Source organism: Rhineura floridana, chromosome 3 (assembly GCF_030035675.1).
Source record: "Rhineura floridana isolate rRhiFlo1 chromosome 3, rRhiFlo1.hap2, whole genome shotgun sequence".
Classification (NCBI taxonomy): domain Eukaryota; kingdom Metazoa; phylum Chordata; class Lepidosauria; order Squamata; family Rhineuridae; genus Rhineura; species Rhineura floridana.
Window position 1 is genome coordinate 7,937,910 of NC_084482.1, and position 14,567 is coordinate 7,952,476.

The window sequence follows — 14,567 nt, forward strand, 5'->3', positions numbered from 1 at the left end:
GTAGATGGTGGAAATGCTGTAGATGTCATCTATCTAGATTTCAGCAAAGCGTTTGACAAAGTCCCCCACGACCTTTTGATTAGCAAACTGGTCAAATGCGGACTACATGGAAATACTGTCAGGTGGATTCACAACTGGTTGGAAAACTGTACTCAAAGAGTGGTCGTCGGTGGCTCTGCTTCGGACTGGAAGGAGGTTTCGAGTGGAGTGCCTCAGGGTTCTGTCCTGGGGCCGATACTCTTCAAAATTTTTATCAATGACTTAGATGATGGGGTGGAGGGAAGCCTTATGAAGTTTGCAGATGATACGAAACTGGGAGGGATAGTTAACACAATGGAAGACAGGAATAAAATCCAAAGGGACCTGGATAGACTAGAAAATTGGGCTGAAATTAATAAAATGACATTCAATAAAGACAAATGCAAGATTCTGCATTTAGGCCACAAAAACAAAATGCACGGGTACAGGATGGGAAATACCCGGCTTAGCAGTAGTGCATGTGAGAAGGACCTTGGAATTGTAGTGGATCGCAAGTTGAACATGACCCAGCAGTGTGATGCTGCGGCAAAAAAGGCAAACGTGGTTTTGGGCTGCATAAACAGAGCTATAGTTTCCAGGTCGAGGGAAGTAATAGTCCCACTATATTCTGCATTCGTCAGGCCTCATCTGGAATACTGCGTTCAGTTCTGGGCACCTCATTTTAAGAAAGATATAGACAAGTTAGAGCGGGTTCAGAAGAGGGCAACGAGGATGATAGCCGGTATGGAGAACAAGTCTTATGAGGAAAGGTTGAAGGAACTTGGCATGTTCAGTCTGGTGAAGAGAAGGCTGAGGGGTGACATGATTGCACTCTTTAAGTACCTGAAGGGCTGTCACATAGAGGAGGGTACAGATTTGTTCTCTGCTGCCCCAGAGGGTAGGACTAGGTCTAATGGTTTTAAGTTGCAGGAGCGTAGATTCAGATTGGACATTAGAAGGAACTTCTTGACAGTAAGGGCAGTTCGGCAATGGAACTGACTGCCTAGGGAGGTGGAGGGATCCCCTTCGCTGGATGTCTTCAAGCAGAGGCTGGACAGCTATCTGCAGGAGATGCTCTAGCTGTGGATTTCCTGCTGCAAGCAGGGGGTTGGACTCGGCCTACAAGGCCCCTTCCAACTCTATGATTCTATGATTCTATGAAATTTTACCTTTGTAGTCCCTTTAGTACTTCCTATATATATGTATATATGTGTGTGTATATATATATATATATTGTATTGTATGCATTTTAATTGTATTTTATGTATTTTAATTTATTTTAATGTTTTTGTGATTTTACTGTTTACAGTTTTATTATGTACGTGTTTGATTTTATTTTTGTAAGCTGCCCTGAGTGCCCTGTTATAGGGTAGAAGGGCGGGATAGAAATATTTTTAAATAAAATTTAAAAATCCCTGGGTTAAGACAGCCAAGAAGTTGCACTTCCATGTGATTCACAGTTGCCCTATGGAACTCACTGCTCGAAGAAGTTTGTGAAAATAGGCAACTTCAAGTAAAATTCACACTTGTTTAGAGAAATTCATGAAGTATCCTAGGACACTGCTCTTCAACCTGGGATCCCCAGATGTTTAACAACACTGTAGTCTAATTCCAGCCAGCTTAGCCAATGGCCAAGGCTGATGGGAATAATCCAACAACATCTGAGCACCCATAGTTGAAGAACAGTGTCTTGGGTGCATTCATGGGTTTTTAGTTAAAATGGCCTGAAGCTGCAGAATCATTCATTAGCTGATCCACTGGCTGGCAGTTGTTGATGGAGGTTTTCTCCATAAACTCATTATAAATTTCCCCTTCATACATCTTCAAATCTTCCTCTCCCCAGCATTGGTGACTTCAGTGAGAAATTTTGCCCTTTGGCAACAGGTATCCCAAGGCACTTACAGTCCTGCCACGATGCATTCCAGTACCAAAGCCTTCCCCTGCTGTGCCACGTACGTACTGGATTTCTTATTCGGCACAATTAGAATCGGCTTCTGGTGCAAGAAGGTGTTGGCTGTGGAAGAGAAAAAAGGCAAATGGGCAGCAAGGAGCCAACAGGGGTCTGAGCCCACTCTAGGGTAATAAAACCTGCTGTGATCCTACCAAAAAAAGCACTGTGCGGAGGGGTCATAGTTGACACAAACTACCGAAGAGACTGGAGTGACACTGTTCTTCAGCAGTACTACCTCAAGGCTATAGAACAGGGCCTGTATCAGTTGTCCCACTGATTTATCAGGACAGATATGCTGACCTGCACCCTTTAAACATAGTCACCCATTCACAGACCCTCCATCTCCATCTACATTTTCACACAATGGCCTGGTTCACACATCACACTAAGCCAAACCATGGCTTAGTGTGAACACATAAGTGTGCAGGCTCCCAGAGAGACTAAACACAAGGTGTAACCAAGATTTTCCCTATGATTTATGGCTCTGGTTTGTTCAAGGGAGCTAAACCATGACCCTGGGTTTTGACAAGTGAAGCAAAACCACTGCTTAGAGGAGCAGTGGAACCAGCAATCACACTCTCCTTTCCTGAAGCTTGTGCATTCACACTAGGCTATATAACGTGATATGTGAACCAGGCCATAGACCCAGCCAGAGTTAAACTGGAGCTTCACACAAATGCAGAATTCAGTAAGCCTTCAAAATTTGAGTGAGATAATTTTTTTGAGTTTCATGTTGAAATTTGTCTTTAATTGATGCATTAAAAAAAAAAATCCACCACCCACCCACAAATGTTTTAGTCTTGATTTATTGATTTTAAGACTATGGTGTCAATTTCCTTAAGGCCATTTAAAAACCTTGCATGCCTGAGGGGAAGGCAGAAGGAACGAAGCCCAGGCAGCTCATGCCACCCACTTCTGAAGGAATCACCAACTGCCTGAGACAAATCTGTTCCTTTATTTGTCTATGAGGCCCCATCTGCACTATGCATTTAAAGCATTCTCATACCACTTTAACCAGCCATGGCTTCCTGTGAAGGTCCCTGGAAACTAGTTTTTTAAGGGTGCTGAAAGTTATTTCTAATATACTCTAACATGCTCTTCCAGACTCATTATTTTGGGGTGGAATTCAAACTCTATACTGCAAAATTTAAGTCGATCAATTAGTAGATTCGGATTCCTTGCCTAACAAACTCGCTTCCCCACCAAAGCTGGGTTTTTTGCAATAAGAAAGTAATGGAAAATGCACTGGAAAGTATGAAATAACACTTGATTTAATGCAGTGACATCTTACTTGCCGTCCTGGGCTCCTGCTGGGAGGAAGGGCAGGATACAAATCCAATAATAAATAAATAAAATAAAATAAATAATTTCCCCACAAACAAATCAGAATGAATCCTTATTAACCTCCCTGCAAACTTTGTGCAAAGAAAATCAAAATGAATGCTCAATAAACAGGTCATTTAGAAGCAACGTTAGCTTCAGATCATCAACAGCTTACTCCTTCATGTCCTCAGTACCCTTTTCCCTCTTGATGTGTCACTTCACTCAGTTCAATAAACCTCTGCTAAAAACAAAACAAAAGCTCTTTTATCACTATGCACTCAGGTCACCCTTTCTTCATGACTCCACACTGGCTCCCTCTTGCTCTCAGTATCAAATTCAAGTTCCTAGTCTTTAATACTCCTACCCCTGCTCAGGAAGTCTGTTTGGATTTTTCCACTTCTCATGTTACATAATACATTAAGGGTTCACTTATGGGAGTATACTGGGGGACACCTATTGAAGTTTATAAGTGGTGGATTTAAGACAGTAGTGAGGAACCTGTGGCCTTCCTGATATTGTCCCATTATTCCACGACCATCACTCCACAACCATTGGCCAAGCTGGCTGAGCTCATGGGTGCTGGGGTCCAACAATATCTGGATGGCCACAGATTGCCCATCCCTGCTATACTTTCTATAGCCTTCTGTTCACCCCATTATACTTCCTTAGCCTTAAGTCTAATTACCAAGAATCTCACACTTCCTCAGTATATGTTAGGCTGGCTGGACAGAAGGTCAGGTGGAAACATGACCGGTGGATCCCTACAATAACCAGCTACTTCCTCATCCCAGAAGGTAGCTGCACTTCAGAACTGCAGGACAACCTGAAGACTTACTGGCAAAGACTTTTAGTTCAATGGGCTCCTTCTGGATGATGATTCGGGGACCTTGGAAATGGGCGTTGCAAATATAGTCAGGGCGGCTGTCCTTCATCTGGACGTTGGCAAAATAAAGGTTCCCATCCTGGCCCATGGTGACTCGTTCATCCTGTGTGATATGCTCAATCTCTGGGGGGGGGGGAGGAGAGCAAAATTGGATGAGATGCCACAGTACATTCAACAGCTTCTCCCACCCCACCTTCGCTCTTCACCCACCCAACATCACAGGAGAGAGAGTAATCCTACTCCATTTCATTCATGCATGTATGCATTCATTCAAGAACTCACTGGGTGGATCAGACCAAAGGTCTCTCTAGTCTAGCCTTCCCCTTCCAACAGTAGCCAACCAGATGCCTCTAGGAAACTCACAAGGCATGGCACGGTGACAGCCCTGCTCTCTGTTGGTTTCCCACAAGAGCTCAGATCCCCTTCAGCCAGCAGACCATGGGATCTGAACCTCAGTGGCCAGTTCCAAACACAAAACACCATCAGCCATACTTTCCTGGACAAAAGTTCATTTGATTCCTAGGATACTTAGAATGGACTTATGCAGAATCAGACTGTCTACCAGACAGAGTACAGTCTATTTCAGGGCTGGGGTACTTGTAGCCCTCCAGATGTTATGGGACTACAACTCCCATTTCATCCCTGATCATTGGCCATGTGGACTGGGGCTGTTGAGAGCTGGAGGGCCACAGCTTCCCCAGCCCTGGTCTATTCTGACTAGTTTAATCAGAGATTGAACCTGGGACTGTATACAAACAAAGCATGTATAGTGTGAAATTTGTATTACTTGTGCCTTGTTTCTGGTTTTGCATTTGCTTTCTCTCTTGTACATTGCCTGGACTAGAGGACTTTATTTATTTAAGGTACATTTGTTGCCATCACACTATCTCGCAGCACTTAGCCTAGAATCCGAGCCTCCTGAGCTGAACTCCCTAACTGCTCGCCCTAAGCAACAGGCCAACTGCCAGCCCCTCAGTGCAAAAACAGACAGTTGTGCCACCTTGGTTAGATCTGCCACCATCACATCTACATGATCATATCTGGAAGGGCAATTGGTAATACTTACTGCTATTCAGCCAGTAGATTTTGGGTGAAACAGCACTGGCGGGTGGGTTGCAGGGTAAGACTGTATGGGTCCCTTCCTCCACTGTAATGGGTGCCACCTTCTCCTTTGGCCACTGTGGAGCACCTGGAGGGTGCAAAAGACAGAATGTAAAGGAGGAAATTGGGTGGGCAGGGGACAGATGGTGGTGAAATCACCAGAGATGAACTAGGGCTTCTATAGACTGAGAAGCGTTGATTGCAAAGTCCTTTGGGATCAATTCTTCACACATCCAGTTTCTCCTTCTCCCTTGGGGAGAACATACACCATCAAACAGGTCTTTGATTATTACTCAGTAAGCAGAAATGCCTCGCTGTGGCAGGAGTTCTGACAGTGTGCAGCGCTACATGGCTCAGAGCACGCAGTACTGAAAGTGGGAAATCTGGGTTCAAATTCCTACTCAACATCCTCAAAGTAATAATGAAAACAAGGGTGGGAAAATAAAAAGACACTTTGAGAAATATAATTCACTGGGAATGATTTACTTTTAATGCATGGCCACTACCAAACAAGGTCTCCCAATCGTTGGGCAAAATAAGGAAGGATGAGGCAGGCAGACATACATATTTTATTTCCGGTATAGAAGCCAAGTTGCAGGGAAACTCTTAAAGCAGTGCAGCACTGCAAGGTAAGACAAGGGTGGATTACACTCCCCCCCCCACATGCTTCTTTTAGTGTCACGAGTAGGAAAACACACACAGAGAGACTATAGATGTCCATGGGGCAGGAAAGCGCACAGTTGCCCTGTCACATCTTCTTTGGCCCTATATCTAAATGGGTGGTCCTATGCCTATCAGCAGGGCAGCAAAATGGGGTCAACAAAGTAGGGACTTCTGGATATTTGTGGGGCTCCCAAGGTATGTGGGAAAATATTAGTTTGTAAAACTGAAAGTAAACGAACCACCCATTAAGAACAGAGCATTGTCATTGCCTGCCAGAAGATATGGAATAATGAGAAACCGCTTAGAATTCTATAAGGAAGGTGAGGGGAACCTCTGTCCCTCCAGATGTTGCTGAACTACAATTCCCATCAGCCCCAGCCAGCATGGCCAATGGGCGGGGATGATCGGAGTTGTAGTTCAGCAGCATCTACAGGGCCAAAATTTCCTCATCCCTGCAATAATGGCATCAGCTGGAAGTGGGGAAAGAAGCAAGGGAAAAGGACATCAGGGTGGAAAATTTACCTGACCCTAATAGGTGAATTTATGCTGGAACGAAGGGTGAAAATAGGGTCTGGGGATGGTGTGGAAAAAGGTATATATTCCCTGTCCTGGAAAGTTCTGCCAATTTTGGTTCTTTCCATTTCTCATTTTTCCAGTCTTAAATTCAATTCTCCACATTTCTGCACCAATTTGTGATTTTTTAAAAAAAAATCCTCATGAAAATACTTCAGTATTTTAATGTGAATTTCTCTGAATAAACACATTTTTGTATGCAGTTTTCACTAATAGTCACATTTTTGCAAGTTGTTTCTCCTAATATAATGCATGTTTATGTAATTTTCACTAATATGTTCATTTCACACACTTTAAGATATGCATTTTTGTTAACATTGTTTGGTTGGAGAACTGCATTGTAAAATTTGGATCAATGCAAATTTCGAAGGGATGGTTATGCTTTGGTTCTGGCTTCAAATGCAAACTGAACTGAATTTCTCCTCCAACCCTAATCAGAAGTCAGTGTTATAGAGAGGAATTGTTAAGACATCAACAAACTTTCCAAAGCTTGCCCTGGTTCAACTCAGACATGACTGGATTATTTTTCTGAGTCAATCTGAGTGCTTGGAAAAATGTCCTTGACTCATCCCTGCTACCCCCCACACCCAAAACACCCTCTCCCCTTCTAATTCCTTACCTTTTGGGTGAGGGGGCAGGAGCAGCAGCAGTAGCGGTACAGTAAAAGGACAAGGGGGGTTATTTTCTCTTTCTCCATCTCTATCACCCTGATATGCTGGGTAGCAGTGTATGTCAGGAGCACAAAAGAATGACATCTCCCATGGTACCCTGGGCTTTTGTGTCCTGGTGTACTGGTATACTGTGTACAGTTCTGGTCACCTCATCTCAAAAAGGATATTATAGAGTTGGAAAAGGTTCAGAAGAGGGCAACCAGAATGATCAAGGGGATGGAGCGACTCCCTTATGAGGAAAGGTTGCAGCATTTGGGGCTTTTTAGTTTAGAGAAAAGGCGGGTCAGAGGAGACATGATAGAAGTGTATAAAATTATGCATGGCATTGAGACAGTGGATAGAGAAAAGTTCTTCTCCCTCTCTCATAATACTAGAACTCGTGGACATTCAAAGAAGCTGAATGTTGGAAGATTCTGGACAGACAAAAGGAAGTACTTCTTTACTTAAACTTAAACTATGGAATTTGCTCCCACATGATGCAGTAATGGCCACCAGCTTGGATGGCTTTAAAAGAAGATTAGACAAATTCATGGAGGACAGGGCTATCAATGGCTACTAGCCATGATGACTGTGCTCTGCCACCCTAGTCAGAGGCAGCATGCTTCTGAAAACCAGTTGCCGGAAACCTCAGGAGGGGAGAGTGTTCTTGCACTCGGGTCCTGCTTGCGGGCTTCCCCCAGGCACCTGGTTGGCCACTGTGAGAACAGGATGCTGGACTAGATGGGCCACTGGCCTGATCCAGCAGGCTCTTCTTATGTTCTTATGTTCTTACCCAACATGTCAAGGTGATATCAGAGAAGGAGAAAGAGCAAAGAAACTCCCTTCTTTTCTCCTTGCATCCCACTGATGCTGCTCTTGCTGCTTGAAAAATAAAAAAAGGAAGGGGAGAGATGTTTGGGGCTGGAGGAGGATGGATCTGGATACATGGAATCCTTCTCAAGCCTGGATTTTAATTGGAGCTGAAGAATTTCTGGGCTTGTAAAGCTCACTTCTCCTTTGAGAAACAAAGTTTGTTAGCAAGCTGGAGTTTGGAGAACTTTGCCGGCATCCCACACAACTATTGTAATTAGGGTTGCCAGGTCTCCGTTTTTTGGCCGGAGTTTCAGGGAAAAAGGGGCCGTCTCCGGCCTCCGGCAATACTTTGCTTAAACTGGATGATCTCCGGCTTTTCATTGGCCGCCTTCCCGCCCTTTGTCATTGAGGCAGGGAGAGCTGGTGCCGCCGGGGCCGGGCTCTGTCTTCCCAGGCAGCAGCCTGTCTTGGACAGGGGCGGGCAGGAGCGGCAACGAGGGGCTGGCCCTGGGCACGCAAGGCGGGCGCTGCTTAAAAGGCCAGTCGGGCGAGCGCGGCACTGTCATTCTCCCTCCTGCTGTGGGCGCCGCTGGGCGGGAGTGGCCGCGATGGAGCTCGGCAGTGGCGGCGGCGGCCGCCGCAGCGTCTCTGGCTGGGGAGCGCATTGCGGCCGCTGCCGCCCAGCGGCACCCACAGCACGAGGGGTGAAGCGGCCGGGCATCCTCGGGGCTAAGAAGGAGCTGGCCCCATCCGGTGTCCACTGCTGCTGTGGGTAGCAGGCTGGAGAGAGAGAGAGAAAGAGAGAGGGGCTGGAGAAAGAGAGAGATGCTGGAGAAAGAGAGATAAAGAGAGAGAGGCTGGAGAAAGAGAGAGATGCTGGAGAGAGAGAAAGAGAGAGATGCTGGAGAAAGAGAGAGATGCTGGAGAGAGAGAAAGAGAGAGTGGCTGGAGAAAGAGAGAGATGCTGGAGAGAGAGAAAGAGAGAGATGCTGGAGAAAGAGAGATGCTGGAGAAAGAGAGCGATGCTGGAGAGAGAGAGAGAGAGAGAGAGAGAGAGAGCGATGCTGGAGAAAGAGAGAGATGCTGGAGAAAGAGAGAGATGCTGAGAGAGAGAGAGAAAGAGAGAGATGCTGGAGAGAGAGAGAGAGAGAGAGAGAGAAAGAGAGCGATGCTGGAGAAAGAGAGAGATGCTGAGAGAGATGCTGAGAGAGAGAGAGAGAGAGAGAGAGAGAGAGAGAGAGAGATGCTGGAGAGAGAGAGAAAGAGAGTGATGCTGGAGAAAGAGAGAGATGCTGGAGAAAGAGAGAGATGCTGAGAGAGAGAGAAAGAGAGAGATGCTGGAGAGAGAGAGAGAGAAAGAGAGCGATGCTGGAGAAAGAGAGAGAGAGAGAAAGAGAGAGAGAGAGAGATGCTGGAGAGAGAGAGAGAGAGAGAGAGAGAGAGAGAGAGAGAGAGAGAGAGAAAGAGAGAGATGCTGGAGAAAGAGAGAGATGCTGGAGAAAGAGAGAGATGCTGAGAGAGAGAGAGAGAGAGAGAGAGAGAGAGAGAGAGAGAGAGATGCTGGAGAGAGAGAGAGAGACGCTGGAGAGAGAGAAAGAGAGAGAGGCTGGAGAGAGAAAGAGAGAGTTTGGCCCTAATCCTCAGTTTCTTACTATTTCCTCTGGATAATTGCACTGCTGGAAACGGACAGAATCATCATGTAATTGTCTTTTCTTGACAGGATGTGGGAGTGAGATTGAAATGACAACAAATAGGAATGTGTGCCATTGTTCCATTTTTCTGCACATTTCCCATCTCCCCAAAGCAGCCTTCCCCAACCTGGTGCCTTCCAGATATCTTTGGGCATACAGCTGCCACCAGCTAACATCTGGAGGGCACCAAGCTGGGGAAGTCTGCCCTAAATTGTCAGCTGCTTCAGGTCTATCAGATCTAAGCATATGGTCACCCTGTTGTGGGAAAGTTCCCATTAAACTGACTCGTGTTGTCTCATTAAGTCTCTAATGTGGCAATTTAAGCGAACAGACCTGATCTTGTTCTGGGTTTTGGACTTCCAGCAGGGGCTTAGACTAGAAGGACTAAAAGGCCCCTTCTAGCTCTGTGATTCTATGCTACATGTAAGTGTGTGTGTGTGTTACACACAAACGCACAGGCACACACACAAGCATACTTTTTTTCTTTGATCAATTTTGCTTAGAAAAAAAGTGTCTTGTTCTTGTCAGTTGACTTCCTTTTTTATTCTTTGTATGTACTTAAACAAGCTGGTCTGTTTTAAAAGAAAAGCTTGGTGGTGTTTGTGAGAGCCCACGAAAGAGCAATTTCAGGTAACTGCCACAGCCAAATGGTTAAGAATTGGCCTTATGACATAATGTGTACTGGCTGGTCTCTACAGAATTCCAAACACCATTTCAGACTTAAGGCTGCCATCTATTATCCCAAAGGCAGCCAAAGTAGCATCCTCCAGATATTGTACTAAAACTCCCATGAGCCCTATCCTGCTTGGCCAGCAATCACAATAAAGTCCAAAAACTTGACTGCATCTGTTTAATTATATGCATGGAAATGGAAATGGACTGCCTTCAAGTCGATTCCGACTTATGGCTACCCTATGAATAGGGATTTCATGGTAAGCGGTATTCAGAGGCGGTTTACCATCTAAGGCTAGTACTCCCCACCTGGCTAGGGCCTGCTCAGCTTGCCACAGCTGCACAAGCCAGTCCCTTCCTTGTCCGCAACTGCCAGCTGGGGGAAATGGCTCCTTGCGACTATGCACCTTGCCCACAGGTGGCAGGGCACATAATCCCTGAGCCACTCACTGTGGGGGTGATCTTTAGCTGGCCCTTGACATCCAGGAGACACGAGCGGGGATTTAAACTCATAGACTCTAGACTCCCAGCCAGGCTCTCCTCCCCACTGTGCTATACCATCTGTTGCATGAGCATACAGTTAACATACAACTGACTTCATAGCACCATGCAGATAACAACTGGCTCATTCTGCATTAGCATAGCTGCTGCAAGCACTCTTAGTTCATTTTTACAAGATAGTTCAACATGCTATCTTGTTCATTAAAAAAATGCATTCATCCTGACTTTACCTCTTACCATTTCTCCAGGCTGTAAAAAATAAAATAAAACACCTTCCACTTTCCTTTTTTGTATCTTTAATTCAGTTGTTGTTGTTAATGTGCCTTCAAGTCAATTTCAACTTATGGTGACCCTATGAATCAGCGACCCCAATAGCATCTGTCATAAACCACCCTGTTCAGATCTTGCAGTTCAGGTCTGTGGCTTCCTTTATGGAATCAATCCATCTCTTGTTTGGTCTTCCTCTTTTTCTACTCCCTTCTGTTTTCCCCAGTATTATTGTCTTTTCTAATGAATCATGTCTTCTCATTATGTATCCAAAGTATATGTGTCCAAAGTCAGAGGAAGGCAATGGTAAACCACCTCTGACCATGAAAACCCTATTCATAGGGTCACCAAAAGTTGGGATCGACTTGAAGGCATTCCATTTCCATTTTCCATCCATACTCCCTAAGATGGTGAGAAGAAATGACCTTGTCACTTCAGCTGGACCTCTTTTAGGTAAGATTTCTATTTTAATTTCCAATCAGAAATTTTTTTTTGAATGGTATGCTGCACGCAAGCGTGGTTGATACAATGTATCATGCTTCATGATGTCACTAGGGCCCACCCCATGATGTCACTAGGGCCCACCCCGTGACATCACTAGGGCCTGCCCCGTGATGTCACTAGGGCCCGCCCCATGACATCACTAGGGCCCGCCCCATGACATCACTAGGGCCCGCCCCATGACATCACTAGGGCCCGCCCCCATTTTCTCAGGTTTTTAGATGGTTCCGACCTGGCAACCCTAACTGTAATGTGCTATAGTGCTAGGCTGCTGAAGTTCAAAGGGTGGTAAGAAGGAAGCTACTCATTTAGCCCCAGAGCTCAGCATGCTATTATACTATGTGTGTGTTTGGGGAGGGGGGGATTCCCAGAATATTTATAATCCCTGATCCATGTTTTCTTGGGGAACCTCAGCTGCCATATACAAAACCTGAACTGGGTAGGCCTGAGTTTATCAGCAGGGCAGTGAAACAGAAACCCACAGGCAAGGAAGTGTTTTTGAATACTCAGGACAGCAAATTTATAAAAAGAAAAGAACCACAAAAATGGTCTGATAAAGACTGAGCAATGTTGCGCCTTCCAGGAAGAACAGAATGTCAAGGACAAATTGAGCATCAACTAAAGGGGGGGAAGAGCAGAAAGGGGGCAATGAACCTCACTGGTCCCCAGACAGTCTATTATTTCCAGGAAATGTGCATCACCTGAACCTACTATCCCTGCCCCCCCACACTCCTGCCCAAGATGAGGCAAACTTTCAAAGGTATTGACCACTTTGGAGATTAAAAAAGAGTCTTGAGAGTGAGATTTTGTAGGATTGGAGGAAAGGCGCATCCTAACCCATCTCTCCCTGAAGGAATCTAGCTGCAAAAGAGGCAGCGCCCCTAATCTTAAAAGGAACTTGGACTGAGGTGGCAAAGATAGGCTTGGATGATCTATATCATGAGGCACATGTCCCTTTATCCAAAATTTATCCAAAATTCCCCACCATCACCACCACACACATACAAAAAAAACCTCTCTCATATACAGGGCTGGATTAAGCTGAGAAGGGCCCCTAGGCTGATTCTGAGCCACCCGCCATCTCGTCCTATCCCATCCCATCCCCCCCGCTTCACCTACCTTTCCGCTTTTTTTGTGGCTGCGCGCACTGCACACGCAGGTTTGCCATCAATCAAGATGGCGGCCAAGGTTTCCCTAAGGGATTGAAGCCTCTGCCGCCATCTTGGTTCATGACAGCAATGCGCACGTGTAGCACGCATGCGTGCCATCAACCAAGATGGCGGCAGAGGCTTCAGCCCCTTAGGGAAACCTTGGCCGCCATCTTGATTGATGGCAAACCGCAAAAAAACGTGGAGAAAAAGGTAAGTGAAGTGGGGGGATGGCAGGTGGTTCGGAAGAGCTTGTCCCGCGATCCACGGCTCCTGTCCTGCTTCTGCGGATCGCGGGCCCCAAAGAGCTCAGGGCCCCTAGGCTTCAGCCTACTAAGCCTAATGGATAATCCGGCCCTGCTCATATATCATATGAAAGGTAAAGGTGTCCCCGCACTTGTAGTGCAAGTCGTTTCCGACACTTAGGGTGATGTCTTGTGATGTTTACTAGGCAGACCATATATATGGTGTGGGATTGCCAGTTCCGTCCCCGGCCTTTCTTTACCCCCCAGCATATGCCAGGTACTCATTTTACCAACCACGGATGGATGGAAGGCTGAGTGGACTTCAACCCCTTTTACCGGAGTTTCGACTTCCTCCTTCCGTTGGAATCGAACTCCGGCCGTGAGCAGAGCTTCGGCTGCGTTACTGCCGCTTACCACTATAAAAATGTCACCTTCTGTTCTGCCCAGGTTTGAACCTAGATGAATGGCTTCCCTCTGCTCAGGCAGAGCTTGGAAAAGTTACTTTTTTAAACTACAACTCCCATCAGCCCCAGCCAGCATGGCCACTGGATTGGGCTGATGGGAGTTGTAGTTCAAAAAAGTAACTTTTCCAGCAGCTCAGGTGAGCTGATGTCACCCTGTTATAGTGCTAGCAACAGAGGTTCAGGGTTAGGCAAGCAGGAAGCCACTCAAAAATTCCTGGATAACTGCAGTCTCTCACTGCTATGGGAGGGGGATTTCCAAATCCCCCCACAGATTGACACAGACAATCACTTGCCCCGCCTCCTCACCTGAGGCAGCCAAAGAAGTAGAGCTGGAGGAAGTAGAGCTGGAGGAGGGAAACACTGAACTAAATGTGGCGAAAAGTTGGCTTAGCTATGAGAACTAGGCCTCTGAGGCAGGGGCTTGTATAGGGCCAGTAGTAAGCTTAAGGCCGCAGTAGAGAGGGGAGGGCTGAGATTTAAACCCAAGACTTCCTGGATCATAGCCACTGTGCTACATCATCATCACCAGTGATAAGAGCAGCAATAATAATATGCAGTAAAGGGCAGATGGACTTCTTTTGGGCTCAGATAAAAAAATTAAAAGAAGGTTCCAGTTCTGGAATACAGAAGGGAATGTTAATAGACTGTAAAATAACAGCACCTCCATTCCAAAAAAATCCTTTCTGGTTTCAGTTCTATTTCATGGTTGCAGTCAGAATCAATAACGTGTCTCTTCTTCCCTCCTTCCTTGGCAGAGGTATGGGAAGGGTGAGGCCAAGCCAGAAGGGGGGAGGGGCCCACAGAGGTGCTAATGGAGAGGACTGGCAATTACATCATCCCGACACCATGAAACCATGGCAACTGTTTCCATGGAAACAAGAGCAACCAGCTGCACTCCGGGGAGTCCAGGCAGGTAAAGGGAGGGGGGAACCGGAGATAGACATTTATTGTGAGGGGGAGGGGAGAAATTTATTATAAGAATTGGGGGGGATGTGTGTGCGCGCATGGAAGCATACGTATGTGCGTGTGTGTGTGTACACCCTGAGCCACAGTCATTGTGGGGCCAGAAATAAGCAGCATCAGCAAGCTTGGGCAAGAAATAT

The 14,567-nt window shown here is 46.1% G+C and overlaps 1 protein-coding gene across 4 annotated transcripts in view; it reads right to left on the reverse strand.

The window, feature by feature from the left end:
* The window catches only part of L1CAM (L1 cell adhesion molecule), a 138,516-nt gene that overhangs the window by 76,045 nt on the left and 47,904 nt on the right, over positions 1–14,567 (reverse strand). For all 4 annotated transcript variants that reach the window (XM_061614255.1, XM_061614256.1, XM_061614254.1 and 1 more), the window contains 3 exons: positions 5,242–5,364; positions 4,128–4,298; positions 1,921–2,032 (listed from right to left, as the gene is read on the reverse strand). In XM_061614255.1, coding sequence (XP_061470239.1) covers positions 1,921–2,032; positions 4,128–4,298; positions 5,242–5,364 — 406 coding nt within the window. The remainder of the gene's footprint in view (positions 1–1,920; positions 2,033–4,127; positions 4,299–5,241; positions 5,365–14,567) is intronic.